Genomic DNA, 24,075 nt, shown 5'->3' on the forward strand with positions numbered 1-24,075 from the left:
TTTAAGGTCAAAAGATTTGGTGCAAGGACTAATTGAATAATGTTTTATTGAATCCCAAACATTGGTGGGACATCGGACACCCCCATCCCGAAGGGGAGTGGGATGGGGATGTGACCCTCAGCGAGGCTTCTAACCTTATGTCCACTCCGTCACCAAGACTGTCAAATCCCAACTCTGTCATCCCATCCCTGCTTCAACTCACCTTCAGCTGAAAGCCTCATCTGTGATTTTCCCACCTCTATGCTCGACTATTTCCGTCCTCTCCCATGCCGCCTCCCGCGTTTCACAAGGTTTCCACATTCATAAACGTCGTCTCCTCCAAAGGTTCTGCCACCCCCTGTGTCCGAACTCGCACCGAATCCCGTTCAGCCATCACCCCTTGTTTCACACTGACCTACACTGGCTTCGACTCAATTTTAACATTCGCATCCTTATGTTTAGATCCCTCCCTGGCCTCCTCGCCCCCTCCCTATCTCTGTAACTTCCTCCAGCCCCTACAACCCTCCCTATCTCTGTAACTTCCTCCAGCCCCTACAACCCTCCCCATCTCTGTAACCTCCTCCAGCCCCTACAACCCTCCCTACCTCTGTAACCTCCTCCAGCCCCTACAACTCTCCCTATCTCTGTAACCTCCTCCAGCCCCTACAACCCTCCCTACCTCTGTAACCTCCTCCAGCCCCTACAACTCTCCCTATCTCTGTAACCTCCTCCAGCCCCTACAACCCTCCCTATGTCTGTAACCTCCTCCAGCCCCTACAACCCTCCAAGATCTCTGCCCTCCTCCAATTCCGCCCTCTTGCCCATCCCCCGATTCCCATCGCTCCACCATTGGCGGCCGTGCCTTCAGCTGCCTGGGGGCCCTAAGCTCTGGAATTCCCTCCCTAAACCTCTCCCTCTCTCTCTCCTCCTTTAAGACGCTCCTTCTAAACCTGACCTCCTTGACTGAGCTTTTGGTCTCCGGTCCCTGATATCTCCTGATGTGACTTGGGGTCAAATTGTGTCTGTGAAGCATTTGGGGCATTTCACTATGTTGAAGGTGTTACACAAAGGCAAGATGTTGTTGCACTCGAAACGCACTGTTTAATTTCCCGTCCGGGGTAGCACTTGCTCAGGGGCAGTGCTCACCCTGCGGACACGAGCTTCGGCTAAGTGCACTGGGGATTGTTGTACCAAGTCCCAGCAGGCTGGTGCAAACTGAAGGGACAGGGTATAATTAAACTTCAAAGATAGAGACTGCAAAACATCTCTGCTCACATTGACATTAAGTTCGAGACAGACTCGGATTTAAAGAGCTTGCCAATAGAGGTGAAGGCCTTAATTTCTGTGTGTGCAGTCATTTGAGAGAGAGACAGTGCAGGTCACATGACAAGCAACCATACTGAAACCTGTTGCCTTTCATTTCGTTTCTGCATAATTGAAATAATTACTATTGTGGACGAGGAGGCAAGAATATAAAACGGAGGAGAGCAACTGGAATCAGACAGTGACTGGGAGCCAGGAACAGAAAGATGTGAGTTACAGTCTCCTCCTGAATCTACCTCCTGAATCGCGCAAAACTTCTTTTCAATAATCTACTTCTGCAAGTCTTTGCTCTGTTATTGCATTTTACAAATGTCCTTTTTTAGAAATGTCTGGGGGATTTCAGTTAATGTGGAGAGACTGGGAGAAGCTGGGATTGTTCTCCTTAGAGCAGAGAAGGTTAAGGGGGAGATTTAATCGAGGCGTTCAGAATCATGAGGGGGTTTCGATGGAGTAAATGAGGAGAAACCGTTCCCAGTGGCAGGAGGGTCGGTAACCAGAGGGACACAGATTGAGGATAATGGGTAAAAGAACCAGAGGGGGGGAGATGAGGAGAATTTGTTTGAACACAGTGAGTTGTTGTGATCTGGAACGTGCTGCCTGAAAGGGCGGTGGAAGCAGATTCAATAGTAACTTTCAAAAGGGAGAATCGGAGAAATAATGGAAGGGGGGAAATTTGCAGGAGGATGAGGGAAAGAGCAGGGGGGGAGAGTGGGGACTAATTGGATAGATCTTTCAAAGAGCCAGCACAGGGACGATGGGCCGAATGGACTCCTCCTGTGCTGCCATCATTTTATAATTTAGTTCAGACTGTAAGCTGTTTGTTTGTCGTGTGACAGTCTCTGACTCGGAGAGTAGGGCTGATTTCATCTCTTTGGTATCAGCTCTGGCACAGTTTAGCACCCTCTCTCTCTCTCCCTCCACCTCTCTCTCTCTATCAGCCCCTCTATCTCTCTCTATCTATCTGCATCTCTCTTTCTTTCCCCCTCTCTTTCTCCGCCTCTCTCTCCCCCGTTCTCTCTCTCTCTCTATCCGCCTCTCTCTCTCCTCATTCTCTCTCCACCTATCTCCCTCCTCCCTCTCTCTCCGCCTATCTCTCTCCCTCCACCTTTCTCTCTCTACACCTCTCTCTCTCACTCCACCTCTCTCTCTCTATCAGCCCCTCTATCTCTCTCTCTATCCCCCTCGCTTCTCTCTCTCTCTATCCGCCTCTCTCACTTTCCCCCCTCTCACTCCACCTCTCTCTCTATCCACCTCTGTCTCTTCCCTCCTCTCTCTCCGTCTCTTTCTATCCGCCTCTCTCTCTCTCTCCCACCCTCTCTCGCCCCCGCTCCTTCTCTCTCTCTCTCCCCTCCCCCACTCGCTCTCTCCCTCTCTCTCTCTCTCTTTAGGCCGAATGGCTTACTCCTGCTCCGATGTTCCGATGTTCCTATCTCTCTCTGGGTCAGATGATTCTGAGTTCAAAACCCACTCGAGACCTTAATCCAGAACACTCACTGAGGGAGGGTCAGTACTGAGGGAGTGTTGCACTGTCGGAGGGTCAGTACTGAGGGAGTGCTGCACTGTTGGAGGGTCAGTACTGAGGGAGTGCTGCACTGTCGGAGGGTCAGTACTGAGGGAGTGCTGCACTGTCGGAGGTGCCGTCTTTCAGATGAGACATTAAACTGAGGCCCCCGTCTACCCTCTCAGGTGGGTGTAAAAGATCCCGCGGCCACTATTTGGAAGAAGAGCAGGGGGAGGGAGTTCTCCCCGGTGTCCTGGGGACAATATTTATCCCTCAACCAACATCACTAAAAAAAACAGACAATCTGGGCCATTATCACATTGCTGTTTGTGGGATCTTGCTGTGCGCAAATTGGCTGCCCGCGTTTCCTACATTACAACAGTGAGCACACTTCAAAGAAATGTCCTTCATTGTCTGTGCAGTGCTTTGGGACGTCTTGAGGAGCGGAAAGGCGCTAGAGAAATGCAAGTCTTTTTACTGCCTCCCTGCAATATCCGGTCGAAATGTGGAATCCTTCTTTCAAATTTTTTTCGAAGGTTTGATCTCAAATGTCGCTGGAGAATCTCTCATCGCTGGTGTGTGATGGCGGAGTGGAGTGTTAATTATTCACGGGGCTGGGGTCAGGGGTTATGTACCCCACTGTCACGCTCCCATGGGGTGTCACGCGCGGTTAACGGGAACCGGGTGCAGAGCGTGGCAGAATCACGATAGGCTCAAGACTGCTCTGTGGCATTCCCGCTGTACAACACTCCCTCCCTGGAGTTCAGAAACCCAACATTTACCCTTAACGTTTGTTTGATGTTAAGAGATCTTTCATGCAACCGTAACATAGCTCCCGACGACATCGTTGGAGAGTAAGTGTGGGTCGGACTCACGACTGTTCAATAACTCGTCCCCAGTTTTATCTCTCACTCCATCTCGAAGTGATACCATAACAACCCGTCTTTACTCCAAATCTATCATTTCAGAATTCCCCAGGACTGAACCAATCAACCAATCAGAATCATGAAACTGACTCTCATCACCGTGGCCGTTTGTGTCGTCTTATTGGCTGCTTTTGCAGGTAAGCCAACAGGCGGATAGGGAGAAGGAGAAAACTGAGAGAGGAGATATGGAGAGAGAGATAGGGAGAGACAGAGAGAGGGAGGGAGATAGGGAGAGACAGAGAGAGGGAGATTTGGGGGGAGAGATAGGGAGAGACAGAGAGAGGGAGGGAGATAGGGAGAGACAGAGAGAGGAGATATGGAGAGAGAGATAGGGAGAGACAGAGAGAGGGAGGGAGATAGGGAGAGACAGAGAGAGGGAGATTTGGGGGGAGAGATAGGGAGAGACAGAGAGAGGGAGGGAGATAGGGAGAGACAGAGAGAGGAGATATGGAGAGAGAGATAGGGAGAGACAGAGAGAGGGAGGGAGATAGGGAGAGACAGAGAGAGGGAGATTTGGGGGGAGAGATAGGGAGAGACAGAGAGAGGGAGGGAGATAGGGAGAGACAGAGAGAAGGAGATTTGGGGGGAGAGATAGGGAGAGACAGAGAGAGGGAGGGAGATAGGGAGAGACAGAGAGAGGGAGATTTGGGGGGAGAGATAGGGAGAGACAGAGAGAGGGAGGGAGATAGGGAGAGACAGAGAGAGGGAGATTTGGGGGGGAGAGATAGGGAGAGACAGAGAGAGGGAGGGAGATAGGGAGAGACAGAGAGAGGGAGATTTGGGGGGAGAGATAGGGAGAGACAGAGAGAGGGAGGGAGATAGGGAGAGACAGAGAGAGGAGATATGGAGAGAGAGATAGGGAGAGACAGAGAGAGGGAGGGAGAATGGTCTACTCCTGCTCCTATTTCTTGTGTGCTTGTGATAGAGATAGAGATTTATAAATAAAGAGATAGCGATAAATAGAGAGAGACAGACTGTACAGACAGATTAATACAATGCAACTTCACTTGCTATGATTGACTCCATTACCAGCAATCTATGTAAATCTCTTATCTGATTAATACAGGATAAGTTAATTATTTAAGTTAGCTGCTTTAGCCCAAACGGACTGGCCACTGGATCCGGTAAATGGTTAGCCGATACTTCATGGCGCTATTCACTGAATATCGGGAGACGATGTGGGTTATGAACCTGTGACAGTCAGAGTGCTGTAACAGGGCTCAGGCTCCTGGCTCCATCACTGCAACAGGCCTCAGGCCCCAGGCTTCATCACTGTGACAGGCCTCAGGCCCCAGACTCCATCACTGTGACAGGCCTCAGGCCCCAGGCTCCATCACTGTGACAGGCCTCAGGCCTCAGGCTCCATCACTGTGACAGGCCTCAGGCCCCAGACTCCATCACTGTGACAGGCCTCAGGCCCCAGGCTCCATCACTGTGACAGGCCTCAGGCCCCAGACTCCATCACTGTGACAGGCCTCAGGCCCCAGGCTCCATCACTGCAACAGGCCTCAGGCCCCAGGCTTCATCACTGTGACAGGCCTCAGGCCCCAGACTCCATCACTGTGACAGGCCTCAGGCCCCAGGCTCCATCACTGTGACAGGCCTCAGGCCTCAGGCTCCATCACTGTAATAGGCCTCAGGTCCCAGACTCCATTACTGTAACAGGCAGCAAGCAATTCAGAAGGCTAATGGTATGTTAGCCTTTATCACAAGAGGATTTGAGTACAGGAGCAGTGAAGTCTTGCTTCAATTGTATAGAACCTGGGTTAGACCGCACTTGGAGTACTGTGTACAGTTTTGGTCCCCTTACCTTCGGAAGGATATTATTGCCATGGAGGGAGTGCAATGAAGGTTCACCAGACTTGTTCCCGGGATGGTGGGACTGTCCTATGAAGAGAGATTGGGGAAACTGGGCCTGTATTCTCGAGAGTTTCGAAGAATGAGAGGTGATCTCATTGAAACCTACAAAATACTTAAAGGGATAAACAGGGTAGATACAGCCAGGATGTTCCCCCTGACTGGGGAGTCTAGAACCAGGGGACACAATTTCAAAATAAGGGGGAAGCCACTTGGAACAGAGATGAGGAGAAATTTCTTTACTCAGAGGGTTGTAAATCTTTGGAATTCTCTACCCCAGAGGGCTGTGGAAGCTCAGTCATTGAGTATGTTTAAAGCAGAGATTGACAGATTTCTAAATACAAATGACATAAAGGGATATGAGGATAGTGTGGGGAAAAGACATTGAAGTGGATGATCAGCCAGGATTGTATTGAATGGTGGGGCAGGCTCGATGGGCTGAATGGCCTACTCCTGCTCCTATATTCCTATGTTCCATCACTGTTACAGACCGCATGCCCCAGCTCTCAGGCTCTCAGGCTCCAGCACTGTTAGAGGCTCCAGGCCTCAGGCTCCAGGCTCCATCACCATCAGGCCAGCTCGGCCTGGATAACAAATGGTCATTACATCAGCAGATGGCTTCAAGTCCCAAGGGCTCCGTAACCTGTAACGTGGACAGGGATATAAGAACTAAGATATTCCAGGAGTGTTCAGGGTCACAGAGTCTGAGGGCAAAGAGAGGATGAAAGGCTCCCACAGACAACAGCCCGAGTCTCTAATTACCAACAGTCCTTATTAACGTTCAGAGACGCTCACTGTGAGTTCTGCTGCTAATTAGAGAGTCGGAGGAAGAGAAACAGAAACCGATTGTACCAGGAATTCCCCTGAGGCCGATTCTGCTCAGCCGTAAAGCTGGAGCAAACGTGTGGTTGGCAGAAATGAGCGATCTTTGAGCAGTTCAGGCAAGGTTCAGTCAAAACGAAACAGTCCTCATTCTGTGAAGTTTGTCTTTGGAGGAGATGGGGGGATTTCCGGCGATAGGAAATGAGATCGTCTCCTGTTTCGGGCAAGCAGGGGCAGGAGTTTTCTTTTGGGGGTCAAATACGGGTTCCGACGCCATGCTGCGTCCGAAACAGTCGGCGGGCAGGATGTTCCGAGCGCTGGAAAATTCGGGGTCCGAGATCACGCTCACTGTCCAATTTAGAATGGTGACAGGCTCCCGATGCTGGAGGTCCAATGGGCAGGGGGGAGGGTCAGGGGAAAGTCCTTTTACAGTCCGTGTTTCAATCAGAGCATTGCGCACGGCTGTCAACTGGAAAATTCCAATTAGCACGGGGAAGGGCCATTTATAGGCCTCTTCATTGCCAGCTTGAAAATGGCTCACCCAGGTACAGCACAGGGTTAGATACAGAGTAAAGCTCCCTCTACACTGTCCCCATCAAACACTCCCAGGACAGGTACAGCACGGGGGTTAGATACAGAGTAAAGCTCCCTCTACACTGTCCCCATCAAACACTCCCAGGACAGGTACAGCACGGGGGTTAGATACAGAGTAAAGCTCCCTCTACACTGTCCACATCAAACACTCCCAGGACAGGTACAGCACGGGGGTTAGATACAGAGTAAAGCTCCCTCTACACTGTCCCCATCAAACACTCCCAGGACAGGTACAGCACGGGGGTTAGATACAGAGTAAAGCTCCCTCTACACTGCTACTGGGGAGAACTCCACACCCCCGCCCTTCCAGCTCTTCTACCGAATTTCCAGATCTTCCAGATCTCCCCGGTGCTATTTAAATGCAGATGGCTGTTGGAGGTTGCCCTGAGCCCCCTCCCCTCAGTTAAGGGTGAGGAATGGCGGAGGGTAGACACTGTTTAGTGTGAAGTAATGTTTTCTTGTTTTGGTTTTCTCAGAGAGTACTCCCACCGCGGGGCCGGAAGTGCTGAATGTGACCCTCTCAACACGAGGCCCCGCCTCCATGGTCGAGCGCATCATGATGTTTCAGGATCACGTGAGGCAATGGGCCAATCAACTGAGTGAGAAAACAAGGTCAGCATTCCAGAAACTTCAGGTCCAAGAGGTCAACAGGGTCATGAGGTGAGGTCACCCCTCACTCCCTCCATCTCCACACTCCCTCCATCTCTCTCCCTCCATCGCCACACTCCATCCATCCCTTTCCCTCAATCTCCACACTCCATCTCTCTCTCCCTCCATCTCCACACGCCATCTCTCTCTCCCTCCATCTCCACACTCCATCTTTCTCTCCCTCCATCTCCACACGCCATCTCTCTCTCCCTCCATCTCCACACTCCATCACTCGTTCCCTCAGTCTCCACACTCCATCCCTAGCTCCCTCCATCTCCACACTCCACTCTCCCTCCATCGCCACACTCCATCCCTCTCTCCCTCCATCTCCACACTCCATCCCTCACTCACTCCATGTCACACTCCATCCATCCCTCTCCCTGCATCTCCACACTCCATCTCTCTCCCTCCATCGCCACACTCCATCCCTCTCTCCCTCCATCTCCACACTCCATCCCTCACTCCCTCCATGTCACACTCCATCCAACCCTCTCCCTCCATCTCCACACTCCATCCCTCTCTCCCTCCATCTCCACACTCCACCCCTCTCTCCCTCCATCTCCACACTCCATCCCTCTCTCCCTCTATCTCCACACTCCAATCCATACACTGGGATTGGTACTGGGTTTGGAACTCTACATTTCAACTGAAATTCTCAGCCCATCGGGAGCAGAAATGGGAACACGGAGCAGTGTAAATCCGATATAATCTCATATTTAAAAGCCTCCAGATACAATATGGAATCCCATACAACTTGGGTCTTTAGTAAACACAAAGTGGAGACAATCCCTCACCCTCAGGTGACAATCCCTACCTCCTGAAACCCCAAGTGTTCCCACATAAGAGGTGGTGAGGTAGTGGTGCTGTCATTGTGTTACTGATCCTGAGCTCCAGTCTAATGTCCTGGGGGTGTGAGTTCAAATCTCCCACATGTCAGCTGGTAGAATTTTAATTCAATTAATTGATTAAAAAAAAATCTGGAGTTGAAAGTTAGTCTCAGTAACGGTGTCGGGAAACTATAATCGATTGTGGTAAAAACTCATCTGTTTCACTCATTAATCTCCTTTAGGGCAAGGAAATCCGCCATCCTTACCGGGTCTGGCCTACACGTGACTCCAGACCCACAGCCACGCGGTTGACCATTCACTGCCCTCTGAAATGGCCGAGTGAGCCGTACAGAAATGGGCAATAAATGGGCACCGGCCCAAACAACAGGCACATCCCATGACTGAATGTAAAAGGAGGAGGGCCGTGAGTTCCTGGTCGTTCAGTCTATCCAGAAGGCAGATCCTTGGATATTTGGAGACATGGGGAGGCGCGCGGGGGCAGGAAAGTGGGGTTGAGGGAGTTGAACTTATTGAATGGTGGTGGAGGTTGAGGGGCCGAATGGACTTTCTCCTGTTCCTAATGTATTGTGAGTGAATGCCTCACATGACTTCTTTCTCTCTCTTGGTTCCAGCACTTGGTTCTCCGATCTCGGAAAGAAGTTTGGAGGTTTCGGGAAGAAGGCTAAATGAAGGCTTGGAAGAGGTCGCGCGCACTCCCGGACTAGCCCCCGACGCAAGTCCCTCTCCCCCTCCCTCTCCCCCTCACTGTCCCCCTCCCCCTCCCTCTCCCCCTCACTGTCCCCCTCCCCCTCACCGTCCCACTCCCTCTCCCCCTCCCCCGGCATCGCAAGCCCCACCAGCTCCCCGCTCCCCCACCGCATACGACCCTCCCCCTCCCCTTCCCTGCCCCCCTCCCCCTCCCCTGGCCTCACCAGCCATGCCCCCTCCTCACTCCTCCACCGCGCGCGGCCCATCCCCTCCCCCAACTCCTCGCGGACCCCGTCCCGCCAGGCCCATGGCGCGCGGAGGCCGCCGTCACTGGCGGAGAGGGCGCCCCCCATCGCTCCCCCCTCGAAAGGCCGGACCAAACCGAGCCATAAGGGTCCCTTCCTCCTCGTACGCCTACCCCCTCGTACAAAGATCAAAGCAACGAGGAACCGCTGGTATGTTTAAGTAAAGCTTTGCTGGCAAGCAGAGGCCCAACCCAGCATTCCGGATCTCCCATCTGTAACTTGTAAAGCCTCACACGGCAAAACAGCTTGTATGTTCACCCTCAATTATCTAACAATTCAATTAAAGGAATCATAACCCCTGTATCTCACGTCTCATGTATTACTGTCAAAATTTCAATTTCCGAGTCTCTCTGCTCCATTTGCATTTGTTCTTTATTAATCGGGTTGACTGTCTCAACGTTTTTCTCTTAAATTCTTGTTTTTTTGCGGTAAATCTGTCCGCAAATGTTTGGCTTTCCAGGTTTCTTTGGGATGTTTTTATTCCCCCCTCTCCCCCGACACTTTTGACATTGAATACAGTTTCGGTCTTAGGGACATTGTAACTCGTCAACAACAACTTATACCTATATAGCACCTCCAACATTGTAAAATGTCCCAAGGGGAAGGGCGGGAGGCCGGAATTGGAGGAGCACAGAGATCTGGGAGGGTCATGGGCCTGGAGGAGGTTCACAGAGATAGGGAGGGACGAGACCAAGGGGGGACTTGAAAACAAAGATGAGAATTTTCAAATCCACACGTTGCTTGACCGGGAGCCAGTGTAGGTCACGGGGGAATAGGGGGTGATGTGTGAACAGGACTTGGTGTGAGTTAGGACACGGTGGGGGGGGAGGGGGGGGGAAATTTCCCCCAATCGCTGCGTGTTAACAACATCGTAAACACGGTGGGAAGATTTCCCCACTCGCTGTTCTCAAATTCGGGCTAACGTTTCTACACGGCTGACACCCTTGCTTCGATCTTTCCGTTCATGTGCACACTGGGTACGAGTGTGTTTTCACAGAATTTATTAAGTTTATCACAATGAGTACAGAACGTGAGAATTATCAAAAGGCAGTGGTGTCACCCCGGAACAAGGCTCCTTGTCCTCCAGTTCACTGCAGCATGTTTATCTTCGCTGTTGTCTGGTGATCTTTGAGTCTTGTCCCGCTGGTGTGTGCAAATGTCTTTTATCTCCCTCTGAGGGTTTCTTCATTCCATATGAGGTCATTATCCAAATTAACCCTTTCGATTGGACCTCACCTTCCATACATTGTCTCTACAGATGGTTTGATTCCCCATGAATCACCTCTGAAAACCTTCATTGACATTTTCATCTCCATAAGGCCTGCAACGTTATTGTTACTCTGTGTCTCTCAATTGCAATGGAGAGGGACAGTCACCAGACATCCTGTTTTATCTCGACAGCCATTTCTACTGTTGTTACTCCAGTGGTTACCCAGTCTTTCACCATCGTTCCAGTACAGCGTACTGTTAGGACCAAGGCAGGAGGAGTGCCCTGTCTTTCTCTCGTCCCACCTCTCCACGGGTCACAACAGATATTTAAATGTTTTACCCAGTTAACAATACGGCCAATTGTATACTTCTCATGGGCAAATAGGGATGGGCAATAAAAGCTGGCCACCCTCAGACAGTTCTCCTCATACGGTATACATTTGTTGCTTTCCCTTGCATTGGTATTCTTGGGAATTGTCCTGATGAGTGCAAGACGGAAAGTTTCGACAAAATGGGCAAAAAGTTTTAACACACCGTTTGAAATATGAAAGTATAAATAGATACCCTTGCAAAATAACCTAACATACACGCACACATTAACACGGTTAAAGAAAAAAATAAAGACGTTTTCTCTGCTTACACTCCTGCATGACTGAACTGGATCCTTACAGATAGCTCATGAACAACCCCTGATTAAAGACCTGATCGGACTTGAACACATGACCATTCTTTATCTTTTCGGGATGTGTTGACAGAACACCCCGTGCGCGTCCCGTGTCTAACACTCGACAGCACGACAGCTGAACTCGACCTTCAACAGAGCAAATGCATTTATATAGCACCGTTCACATCCTCGCGACCCCCCAAAGCGTTTCACAGCCAATGAAACCCTTTCTCGAAGAGTCATCACTGTTGCCGTGCGGGAAACCCAGCAGCCAATTTGTGCACAGCAGGATCCCACAGACAGCAACCCGAACAACGTGCAATTTTAGTAACACAGAGTCTTGCAGGACGGAAGGAGGCCATTCGGCCCATCCAGCCTGCACTTGCTCTTTGAAAGAGCTATCAAGTTAGTCCCACTACCCCGCCCCCGCACGCCCCCCACAAACCGCCCCACTGCTCTTTCACCATACCCCTGCAAACTTTTCCCATTCAAGGTGAGGTGAGAGTGACTGCCCTTGACATCAAGGCAGCATTTGACCGAGTATGGCATCAAGGAGCCCGAGCAAAACTGAGGTCAATGGGAATCAGGGAAAATTCTTCGCTGGTTGGAGTCATACCGAGCGCAAAGGAAGATGGTTGTCGTTGTTGGAGGTCAATCATCTGAGCTCCAGGACATCACTGCAGGAGTTCCTCAGGGTAGTGTCCTAGGCCCAACCATCTTCAGCTGCTTCATCAATGACCTTCCTTCAATCATAAGGTCAGAAGTGGGGATGTTCGCTGATGATTGCACAATGTTCAGCACCATTCGTGACTCCTCAGATACTGAAGCAGTCTGTGTAGAAATGCAGCAAGACCTGGACAATATCCAGGCTTGGGCTGATAAGTGGCAAGTAACATTCGCGCCACACAAGTGCCAGGCAATGACCATCTCCAACAAGAGAGAATCTAACCATCTCCCCTTGACATTCAATTGCATTACCATCGCTGAATCCGCCGCTATCAACATCCTGGGGGTTACCATTGACCAGAAACTGAACTGGAGTAGCCATATAAATACCGTGGCTACAAGAAAGATCAGAGGCTAGGAATCCTGCGGCGAGTAACTCACCTCCTGACTCCCCAAAGCCTGTCCACCATCTACAAGGCACAAGTCAGGAGTGTGATGGAATACTCTCCACTTGCCTGGATGGGTGCAGCTCCAACAACACTCAAGAAGCTCGACACCATCCAGGACAAAGCAGCCCGCTTGATTGGCACCCCATCCACAAACATTCACTCCCTCCACCACCGATGCACAGTGGCAGCAGTGTGTACCATCTACAAGATGCACTGCAGCAACTCACCAAGGCTCCTTAGACAGCACCTTCCAAACCCGTGACCTCTACCAACTAGAAGGACAAGGGCAGCAGATGCATAGGAACACCACCACCTGCAAGTTCCCCTCCAAGTCACACACCATCCTGACTTGGAACTATATCGCCGTTCCTTCACTGTCGCTGGGTCAAAATCCTGGAACTCCCTTCCTAACAGCACTGTGGGTGTACCTACCCCACATGGACTGCAGCGGTTCAAGAAGGCAGCTCACCACCACCTTCTCAAGGGTAATTAGGGATGGGCAATAAATGCTGGCCTGGCCAGCGACGCCCACATCCCATGAATGCATAAAAAAATATCTTGCTAAAGTGTGCGGTGCCCATAAATGAAGTCAATTCTCCAGCTGGGCCCAACCAGTGATTTGGAATGTCCGGAAAACCTGCAGGAGACTGGAGGGAACTCCAATGGTATTCACAGAAAGAGAGTTTAGGGGATCCATCACACCCACCTGAGAGGGCAGACGGGGACTTCAGTTTAATGTCTCATCTGAAAGACTGCACCTCCGACAGTGCAGCACTCCCTCAGTACTGACCATCCGACAGTGCAGCACTCCCACAGTACTGACCCTCCGACAGTGCGGCACTCCCTCAGTACTGACCCTCCGACAGTGCAGCACTCACTCAGTACTGACTCTCCAACAGTACGGCACTCCCTCAGGACTGACCCTCCAACAGTGCAGCACTCCCTCAGTACTGACCCTCCGACAGTGCGGCACTCCCTCAGTACTGACCCTCCGACAGTGCGGCACTCCCTCAGTACTGACCCTCCGACAGTGCGGCACTCCCTCAGTACTGGCACTGGGATTGTCCACCTGGATTAGGGGCCCTCGTGTCTTGCCTGGTTTCCCGAACCCAGATCCTCTTTTCCTAAAGCCCCTGAACCACAGCTGACTCTGAATTGGAGAAAAACGTTCACATTTACAATAACATTTGAGATCCCTTCACAATCCAGTGAGATGTGAAATGATAATCAACTCGGAATCAGCACGTGCGAACACAACATGCTGGCCCCTGGATGTTTGGTTCCTCGGGGATTACTTTGCTGTGAGCTTGCAATTCCGGCATTGCCCTCAATTTCCTATCCTCCCTGGGGAATTCCAGGGGAAAAAGGAGCGTTTACATCAACTAGCTGGGAATGGAAAAGACCTCAACTGGGTTTGCAATTAGTTCATCCGTCACAAGCACCTCATTGAAATGGTGCTAGTGTGTTCGAGGCAACAGTTCAGAAACAATTCCCGTTTAAACATTTGCAACTGTCCCACTCTCTCCCTATAGCCCTGTATCAATCTCAAACTAATCCCACTGCCCCACTCTCTCCCTATAGCCCTGTATCAATCCCACACTAATCCCACTGTCCCGCTCTCTCTCCATAGCCCTGTATCAATCCCAAACTAATCCCACTGTCCCACTCTCTCTCCATAGCCCTGTATCAATCCCAAACTAATCCCACTGTCCCGCTCTCTCCCCATAGCCCTGTATCAATCCCAAACTAATCCCACTGTCCCGCTCTCTCCCCATAGCCCTGTATCAATCTCAAACTAATCCCACTGCCCCACTCTCTCCCTATAGCCCTGTATCAATCCCACACTAATCCCACTGTCCCACTCTCTCTCCATAGCCCTGTATCAATCCCACACTAATCCCACTGTCCCGCTCTCTCTCCATAGCCCTGTATCAATCTCAAACTAATCCCACTGTCCCGCTCTCTCCCCATAGCCCTGTATCAATCTCAAACTAATCCCACTGTCCCGCTCTCTCCCCATAGCCCTGTATCAATCTCAAACTAATCCCACTGCCCCACTCTCTCCCTATAGCCCTGTATCAATCCCACACTAATCCCACTGTCCCGCTCTCTCTCCATAGCCCTGTATCAATCTCAAACTAATCCCACTGTCCCGCTCTCTCCCCATAGCCCTGTATCAATCCTAAACTAATCCCACTGTCCCGCTCTCTCCCCATAGCCCTGTATCAATCTCAAACTAATTCCACTGTCCCACTCTCTCCCCATAGCCCTGTATCAATCTCAAACTAATTCCACTGTCCTGCTCTCTTCCCAGAGCCCTGTATCAATCCCAAACTAATCCCACTGTCCCGCTCTCTCCCCATAGCCCTGTATCAATCCCAAACTAATCCCACTGTCCTGCTCTCTTCCCATAGCCCTGTATCAATCCCAAACTAATCCCACTGCCCCACTCTCTCCCCATAGCCCTGTATCAATTCCACACTCATCCCACTGTCCCGCTCTCTCCCCATAGCCCTGTATCAATCCCAAACTAATCCCACTGCCCCGCTCTCTCCCCATAGCCCTGTATCAATACCAAACTAATCCCACTGACCCACTCTCTCTCTATAGCCCTGTATCAATCCCAAACTAATCCCACTGTCCCGCTCTCTCCCCATAGCCCTGTATCAATCCCAAACTAATCCCACTGTCCCACTCTCTCCCTATAGCCCTGTATCAATCCCAAACTAATCCCACTGTCCCGCTCTCTCCCCATAGCCCTGTATCAATCCCAAACTAATCCCACTGCCCCGCTCTCTCCCCATAGCCCTGTATCAATCCCAAACTAATCCCACTGTCCCACTCTCTCCCTATAGCCCTGTATCAATCCCACACTAATCCCACTGCCCCGCTCTCTTCCCATAGCCCTGTATCAATCCCACACTAATCCCACTGTCCCACTCTCTCCCCATAGCCCTGTATCAATTCCACACTCATCCCACTGTCCCGCTCTCTCCCCATAGCCCTGTATCAATTCCACACTCATCCCACTGTCCCACTCTCTCCCCATAGCCCTGTATCAATTCCACACACATCCCACTGTCCCGCTCTCTCCCCATAGCCCTGTATCAATCCCCAAACTAATCCCACTGTCCCGCTCTCTCCCCATAGCCCTGTATCAATCCCAAACTAATCCCACTGTCCCGCTCTCTCCCCATAGCCCTGTATCAATCCCAAACTAATCCCACTGCCCCGCTCTCTCCCTATAGCCCTGTATCAATCCCAAACTAATCCCACTGTCCCGCTCTCTCCCCATAGCCCTGTATCAATACCAAACTAATCCCACTGCCCCGCTCTCTCCCCATAGCCCTGTATCAATCTCAAACTAATCCCACTGCCCCGCTCTCTCCCCATAGCCCTGTATCAATTCCACACTCATCCCACTGTCCCGCTCTTTCCCCATAGCCCTGTATCAATCCCAAACTAATCCCACTGTCCCGCTCTCTCCCCATAGCCCTGTATCAATCCCAAACTAATCCCACTGTCCTGCTCTCTCCCCATAGCCCTGTATCAATCCCAAACTAATCCCACTGCCCCGCTCTCTCCCCATAGCCCTGTATCAATCCCAAACTAATCCCACTGTCCCACTCTCTCCCCATAGCCCTGTATCAATCCCAAACTAATCCCACTGCCCCGCTCTCTCCCCATAGCCCTGTATCAATCTCAAACTAATCCCACTGTCCCACTCTCTCCCCATAGCCCTGTATCAATCCCACACTAATCCCACTGCCCCACTCTCTCCCCATAGCCCTGTATCAATCCCAAACTAATCCCACTGCCCCGCTCTCTCTCCATAGCCCTGTATCAATCCCAAACTAATCCCACTGCCCCGCTCTCTCCCCATAGCCCTGTATCAATCCCAAACTAATCTCACTGCCCCACTCTCTCCCCATAGCCCTGTATCAATCCCAAACTAATCCCACTGCCCCGCTCTCTCCCCATAGTCCTGTAGCAATCCTAAACTAATCCCACTGCCCCGCTCTCTCTCCATAGCCCTGTATCAATCCCAAACTAATCCCACTGCCCCGCTCTCTCCCCATAGCCCTGTATCAATCCCAAACTAATCTCACTGCCCCACTCTCTCCCCATAGCCCTGTATCAATCCCAAACTAATCCCATTGTCCCGCTCTCTCCCCGTAGCCCTGCATCAATCCCAAACTAATCCCACTGTCCCACTCTCTCCCTTTCGCCCTGTATCAATCCCAAACTAATCCCACTGCCCCGCTCTCTCCCCATAGTCCTGTAGCAATCCTAAACTAATCCCACTGTCCCACTCTCTCTCCATAGCCCTGTATCATTCCCAAACTAATCCCACTGTCCCACTCTCTCCCCATAGCCCTGTATCAATCCCAAATTAATCCCACTGACCCGCTCTCTCCCCACAGCCCTGTATTAATCCCAAACTAATCCCACTGTCCCACTCTCTCCCCATAGGCCTGTATCAATCCCAAACTAATCCCACTGTCCCACGATCTCCCCATAGCCCTGTATCAATCCCAAACTAATCTCACTGACCCGCTCTCTCCCCACAGCCCTGTCTCAATCCCAAATTAATCCCACTGCCAAGTGCTCTCCCCATAGCCCTGTATCAATCCCAAACTAATCCCACTGCTCCGCGCTCTCTCCCCATAGCCCTGTCTCAATCCCAAATTAATCCCACTACCCTGTGCTCTCTCCCCATAGCCCTGTCTCAATCCCAAATTAATCCCACTGCCCTGTGCTCTCTTCCCATAGCCCTGTATCAATCCCAAACTAATCCCACTGCTCCGCGCTCTCTCCCCATAGCCCTGCCTCAGTCCCAAATTAATCCCACTGTCCCACTCTCTCTCCATAGCCCTGTATCAATCCCAAACTAATCCCACTGCTCCGCGCTCTCTCCCCATAGCCCTGCCTCAGTCCCAAATTAATCCCACTGTCCCACTCTCTCCCCATAGCCCTGTCTCAATCCCAAATTAATCCCACTGCCCTGTGTTCTCTCCCCATAGCCCTGTCTCAATCCCAAATTAATCCCACTGCCCTGTGTTCTCTCCCCATAGTCCTGTCTCAATCCCAAATTAATCCCACTGCCCTGTGTTCTCTCCCCATAGCCCTGTCTCAATCCCAAATTAATCCCACTGCCCTGTGTTCTCTCCCCATAGCCCTGTCTCAATCCCAAATTAATCCCACTGCCCTGTGCTCTCTCCCCATAGCCCTGTCTCAATCCCAAATTAATCCCACTGCCCTGTGCTCTCTCCCCATAGCCCTGTCTCAATCCCAAATTAATCCCACTGCCCTGTGTTCTCTCCCCATAGTCCTGTCTCAATCCCAAATTAATCCCACTGCCCTGTGTTCTCTCCCCATAGCCCTGGCTCAATCCCAAATTAATCCCACTGCCCTGAGTTCTCTCTATAGCCCTGTATCAATCCCAAACTAATCCCACTGCCCTGAGCTCTCTCTCCATAGCCCTGTATCAATCCCAAACTAATCCCACTGCCCTGAGCTCTCTCTCCATAGCCCTGTATCAATCCCAAACTAATCCCACTGCCCTGAGCTCTCTCTCCATCGCCCTGTATCAATCCCAAATTAATCCCACTGCCCTGAGTTCTCTCTATAGCCCTGTATCAATCCCAATCTAATTCCTCTGCCCCACTTTCCGCCCATATCCCTGTAACTTTTACTGATTGTAATATTTCTCCGATATTCCCGGAATGAGTTGCTGTCTCAGCCACTCCCTTTGAGAATGCATTTGAAGTTTCCTAATTTCAGTGCAAACATCTTTCTGCTTTCCTCTTAATGACAATTTAAAAGTGAAAATCTCTTTTCCTGGACTGCATTCCAAAGTTTACAGACGTTCCCGACTTACTGCATCAACACAAGACAAGGAGGAAGGGTATACTTAAACAGCAGTGAGTTCCACCTCCAGACACAGCACATTACACTTCACACAACACAGAATCACTTTGAAGTATAGTCACTTGTTATATAGCCAAATATGGTAGACATTGTGTGCACAGGGAGATCCCACAAGCAGCATCATGATCAGGACCAGATACTCTGTTTTTTTAAAGTGCTCTTGCTTGCGGGGTAAATTTTTGCCCAGGGTGCAAGGGTTACCTCAGATCTGTTCTTCTTCCATTAGCGGCTGTTTAATCATCTATATCCACCTGAGAGGGTCATCCAACAGTGCAGCACTCCCTCAGTACTGCCCCTCCAACAGTGCAGCACTTGCTCAGTACTGCCCCTCCGACAGTGCAGCATTTGCTCAGTACTGACCCTCCGACAGTGCAGCACTCCCTCAGTACTGATCCTCCGACAGTGCAGCACTCCCTCAGTACTGACCCTCCGACAGTGCAGCACTCCCTCAGTACTGACCCTCCGACAGTGCAGCACTCCCTCAGTACTGACCCTCCGACAGTACAGCACTCCCTCAGCACTGACCCTCCGACAGTGCAGCACTCCCTGAGTACTGATCCTCCGACAGTGCAGCACTCCCTCAGTACTGACCCTCCGACAGTGCGGCACTCCCTCAGTACTGACCCTCCGACAGTGCAGCACTCCCTCAGTACTGTCACAGGGTGAGTCAGCCTGCATTATGGGGTCAAGTGTCTGGAGGGGGACGGGAACCAATGACCTCCTGATAGTGAGACGAGAGAGCTACCAACTAAGCCGCTAACTGACCTCAATTAGAGGAACATCGGAACAAGAGGAGGCCATTCAGCCCCTCCAGCCTGTTCTGTCATTCAATGAGATCATGCCTGATCTGTGATCTAACTCCATATTCCCGCCTTTGCCCCATATCCCTTAATACCTTTGGTGAACAAAACTCTATCAATCTCAGATTTAAAATGAACAATTGATCCAGACATCGATTCCCGTTTGTGGAAGAGAATTTCCAAACTTCCTCCCACCCTTTGTGCATTGATGTGTTTCCGAATTTCACTCCTGAAAATGTCTGGCTCTGATGTTTAGACTCGGCCCCCGAGTCCAAGACTGCCCAACCAGTGGGAATAGTTTCTGTCTATCGACCCTCTCAGTTCCCCCTTCATATCCCAAAATCTTCGATCAAATCACTCCTTAAACCTTCTAAATTCCCGGGAATACGACCCGAGTTTGTGGCATCTCTCCTCGTAATTTAACCCTTGGTGTCCCGGTATCACTCTGGTAAATCTACACTGCACTGCCTCCAAGGACAATATCTCCTTCCTAAATAAAAACAGAAAGTGCCGGAAATGCTCAGCAGGTCTGGCAGCATCAGTGGAGAGGGAAACAGAGTTAACGTTTCAGATCAGTGACCTTTCATCTGAACTGGCAAATCTCGAAATGTAATCGTCTTTGAGCAAGTGAAAGCTGGGGTGGGCGGGGGTGTGCGGGAGAGAACAGAAGGGAAGGTGTGTGATCGGACAGAGGGCAGGAGAGATGAACTGACAAGATGGTCATGGAACAAAGGCAAAGGGAGTGGTAATAGTTATGGTAAAATACAAAGCATTTGTCCAGAGAGAGCGTTAATGGCAGAATAATGAAGAACTCTGTAGAAAAGGAAATCCATGAAAAATAAGGTTAAAAATACAATAAAATAAAATAAAATAAAATAATAAAATAAAAGGCCAGCATGCTCTGAAATTATTGAACTCAATGTTCAGTCCGGCAGGCTGTAGTGTGCCTAATCGGTAAAGGAGATGCTGTTCCTCGAGCTTGCGTTGATGTTCACTGGAACACTGCAGCAATCCCAGGACAGAGATGTGAGCATTAGAGCAGAAGGGTGTGTTGAAATGGCCAGGAACTGGAAGCTCGGGGTCATGCTTTCGGACTGAGCGGAGATGTTCCGCAAAGCGGTCACCCAGTCTGCGCTCGGTCTCCCCAATGTAGAGGAGACCACACTGTGAGCAGCGAATACAGTATACTACATTGAAAGAAGTACAAGTAAATCGCTGCTTCACCTGAAAGGAGTGTTTGGGGCCTGGGATAGTGAGGAGAGAGGAGGTAAATGGGCAGGTATTACACCTCCTGCAATTGTAGGGCAAGGTGCCATGGGAAGGGGACGAGGTGTTGGGGGGTAATGGAGGAGTGGACCAGGGTGTCACGGAGGGAACGATCCCTCTGGAATGCTGACAGCAGAAGGGAGGGGAAAATGCGTTTGGTAGTGGCATCACGCTGGAGGTGGTGGAAATGGCGGACGATGATCCTTTGGATATGGAGGCTGATGGGGTGGAAAGTGAGGACAAGGGGAACCCTGTCACGGTTCTGGGAGGGAGGGGAAGGGGTGAGGGTAGAGGTGTGGGAAATGGGCCGGACACAGTTGAGGGCCCTGTCAACCACAGTGGGGGGGAATCCTCGGTTGAAGAAAAAGGAAGACCTATCTGAAACGCTGTCATGGAAGGTAGCATCATCAGAGCAGATGCGTTGGAGACGGAGAAACTGGGACAATGGAATGGAGTCCTTACAGGAGGCAGGGTGTGAAGAAGTGCAGTCGAGGTGGCTGTGGGGGGTCGGTGGGCTTATAATGAATATTAGTTGACAGCTTATCCCCAGAGATGGAGACAGTGAAGTCGAGGAAAGGAAGGGAAATGTCGGCGATGGACCATGTAAAGGTGAGAGAAGGGTGGAAATTAGAAACATAGAAACATCGAAAATAGGAGCAGGTTTAGGCCATTCGGCCCTTCGAGCCTGCTCCGCCATTCATTATGATCATGGCTGATCATCCAACTCAGTAACCTGTTCCCCCTTTCATCCCATACCCTTTTATCCCTTTAGACCCAAGAGCGATATCTAACTCCTTTTTGATAACATACGATCTTGTGGTCTCAACTGCTTTCTGTGGTAGTAAATTCCACAGGCTCACCACTCCCTGGGTGAAGAAATTTCTCCTCATCTTAGTCCTGAAAGGTTTACCCCATATCCTTAGACTATGACCCCTGGTTCTGAACTCCCCGACCATCGGGAACATCCTTCCGGCATCTACCCTGTCAAGTCCTATTAGAATTTTATAGGTTTCTATAAACACCGCCCTCACTCTTCTGAACTCCAGCGAATATAATCCTAACCAACTCAATCTCTCCTCATACGTCAGTCCAACCATCCCAGGAATCAGTCTGGTAAACCTTCGCTGCACTCCCTCTATAGCAAGAACATCCTTCCTCAGATAAGGAGACCAAAACTGCACACAATATTCAAGGTGTGGCCTTACCAAGGCCCTGTATAATTGCAGCAAGACATCCCTGCTCCTGTACTCGAATCCTCTCACTATGAAGGCCAACATACCATTTGCCTTTTTTATTGCCTGTCGCACCTGCCTGCTTACCTTCAGTGACTGGTGTACGAGAACACCCAGGTCTCGCTGCATATTCCCCTCTCTCAGTTTTTAGCCATTCAGATAATAATCTGCCTTCCTGTTTTTGCTCCCAAAGTGGATAACCTCACATTTATCCACATGATACTACATCTGCCATGCATTAGTCCACTCACTCAACTTGTCCAAATCACCCTGAAGCCTCGCTGCATCCTCCTCACAACTCACCCTCCCACCCAGTTTTGTATCATCTGCAAATTTGGAGATATTACATTTAGTTCCTTCATCTAAATCATCAATGTATATTGTGAATAGCTGGGGTCCTAGCACAGATCCCGAGAAGCGAAAGTGATGAAGTTTTCCAGTTTGGGGCCGGAGCAGGAAATGGCATCGATACAGTCGTCAATGTACCGGGAAAAGAGTTGGGGGAGGGGGACCTGAGTAGGACTGGAACAAGGAATGTTCGACATACCCCACAAAAAGACAGGTGTAACTGGGGACCCGTAGCAACACTATTTATGTGGAAGAAGTAATTCGATACTTCTGAAGGTGTGGTGTCCAGAACTGCTCACAGTCTCTCCAGGTGTGGTCGAACCAGGCCTGTCGACAGGTTATGTCCCTCAAAATAATCCAATTGGACAGGGGCTGTGCCCAGGATGCTGAATCTTACGACGTGTCTAACAATTGCCCGATTTTCACCCAGCTAAACCGTTCAGTAACAAACTGAGTGAAGACATTTCTCCCTATCTCAGTCCCCAATGGCCGAGCCCTTATCCTGAGACTGGGACCCCCACCCCCCACCCCCCTCCCCCAGTTACAGACTCTCCAGTCGGGGGATGGGAAACAGCCTCTCACCATCTACCCTGTCAAACCCTCTGAGAATTTTACACATTTCAATGAGATCACCTCTCACTCTTCCAAACTCTCAGGAATATTGGCCCATTCGACACAAGTTCTCCTCTTGGCCAACCCTCATCTCAGAAATCAGTCCAGTGAACCTTCATTACATCCCCTCTAAGGCAAGAATATCCATCCTTAGATCACGTAAGGAGATATTAGGGACAAAGAGGTTGGTTTTTAAGGAGTGTCTTAAAGGAGGAGAGAGAGAGAGGCGGAGAGGTTTAGGGAGGGAATTCCAGAGCTTAGGGACCCCAGGCAGCTGAAGGCACGGCCGCCAATGGTGGAGCGATGGGAATCGGGGGATGGGCAAGAGGGCGGAATTGGAGGGAGCGCAGAGATCTCGGAGGGTTGTAGGGTCTGGAGGAGGTTACAGAGATTGGAAGGGTTGTAGTGGCTGGAGGAAGTTACAGAGATAGGGAGGGTTGCAGGTGCTAGAGGAGGTTACAGAGATAGGGAGGGTTGTTAGGGCTGGAGGAGTTTACAGAGATAGGGAGGGTTGTAGGGACTGGAGGAGGTTACAGAGATAGGGAGGGTTGCAGGTGCTAGAGGAGGTTACAGAGATAGGGAGGGTTGTAGGGGCTGGAGGAGTTTAAAGAGATGGGGAGTGTTGTCGGGGCTGGAGGAGGTTACAGAGATAGGGAGGGTTGTAGGGTCTGGAGGAGGTTACAGAGATAGGGAGGGTTGTAGGGGCTGGAGGAGGTTACAGAGATAGGGAGGGTTGTAGGGGCTGGAGGAGGTTACAGAGATAGGGAGGGTTGTAGGGGCTGGAGGAGGTTACAGAGATAGGGAGTGTTGTAGGGGCTGGAGGAGGTTACAGAGATAGGGAGAGTTGTAGGGGCTGGAGGAGGTTACAGAAATAGGGAGGGTTATAGGGGCTGGAGGAGGTTAGAGAGATAGGGAGGGTTGTAGGGGCTGGAGGGGGTTACAGAGATAGGGAGGGTTGTCGGGGCTGGAGGAGGTTAGAGAGATAGGGAGGGTTGTAGGGGCTGGAGGAGGATACAGAGATAGGGAGGGTTGTAGGGGCTGGAGGAGGTTACAGAGATAGGGAGGGTTGTAGGGGCTGGAGGAGGTTACAGAGATAGGGAGGGTGGTAGGGGCTGGAGGGGGATACAGAGATAGGGAGGGTGGTAGGGGCTGGAGGGGGATATAGAGATAGGGAGGGTAGTCGGGGCTGGATAGAGATACAGAGATATGAAGCATTGTAGGAGCTGGAGGAGGTTACAGAGGGAGGGAGGGTGGTAGGGGCTGGAGGGGGATACAGAGATAGGGAGGGTGGTAGGGGCTGGAGGGGGTTACAGAGATAGGGAGGGGCAAGACCACAGAGCGACTGGAAAACAAGGATGAATTAATAAACTCTACGGGGAGAGTGGGTGTGTTTGGAAATTATAGTTTG

General features: G+C 50.8%; 1 protein-coding gene across 2 annotated transcripts; it reads left to right on the top strand.

Annotated features, from left to right (window-relative positions):
- Positions 1–1,383: 1,383 nt before the first annotated feature.
- On the top strand, positions 1,384–9,783 carry LOC137352938 (apolipoprotein C-I-like). 2 transcript variants are annotated; one of them, XM_068018793.1, is made up of 4 exons: positions 1,384–1,510; positions 3,772–3,866; positions 7,479–7,662; positions 9,110–9,783. In XM_068018793.1, exons 2-4 carry the CDS (start codon positions 3,809–3,811, stop codon positions 9,165–9,167), a joined length of 300 nt encoding a protein of 99 aa, XP_067874894.1. In that variant the 5' UTR covers positions 1,384–1,510; positions 3,772–3,808; the 3' UTR covers positions 9,168–9,783. The 2 variants fall into 2 exon arrangements, with proteins under 2 accessions (XP_067874894.1, XP_067874895.1); XM_068018794.1 differs by having other exon boundaries at positions 1,385–1,510; positions 7,479–7,614.
- The last annotated feature ends 14,292 nt before the right edge of the window (positions 9,784–24,075 follow it).

The sequence above is a fragment of the Heterodontus francisci genome, chromosome 39 (assembly GCF_036365525.1).
Source record: "Heterodontus francisci isolate sHetFra1 chromosome 39, sHetFra1.hap1, whole genome shotgun sequence".
Classification (NCBI taxonomy): Eukaryota; Metazoa; Chordata; class Chondrichthyes; order Heterodontiformes; family Heterodontidae; genus Heterodontus; species Heterodontus francisci.

Bases quoted from the DNA above. Each gene is read 5' to 3' on its own strand.
- LOC137352938 (XM_068018793.1), top strand. From the start codon at position 3,809: ATGAAACTGACTCTCATCACCGTGGCCGTTTGTGTCGTCTTATTGGCT. The intron at 3,867-7,478 runs GTAAGCCAACAG...TGGTTTTCTCAG, and splicing joins CTTATTGGCTGCTTTTGCAG to AGAGTACTCCCACCGCGGGG. The intron at 7,663-9,109 runs GTGAGGTCACCC...TCTTGGTTCCAG, and splicing joins GAGGTCAACAGGGTCATGAG to CACTTGGTTCTCCGATCTCG.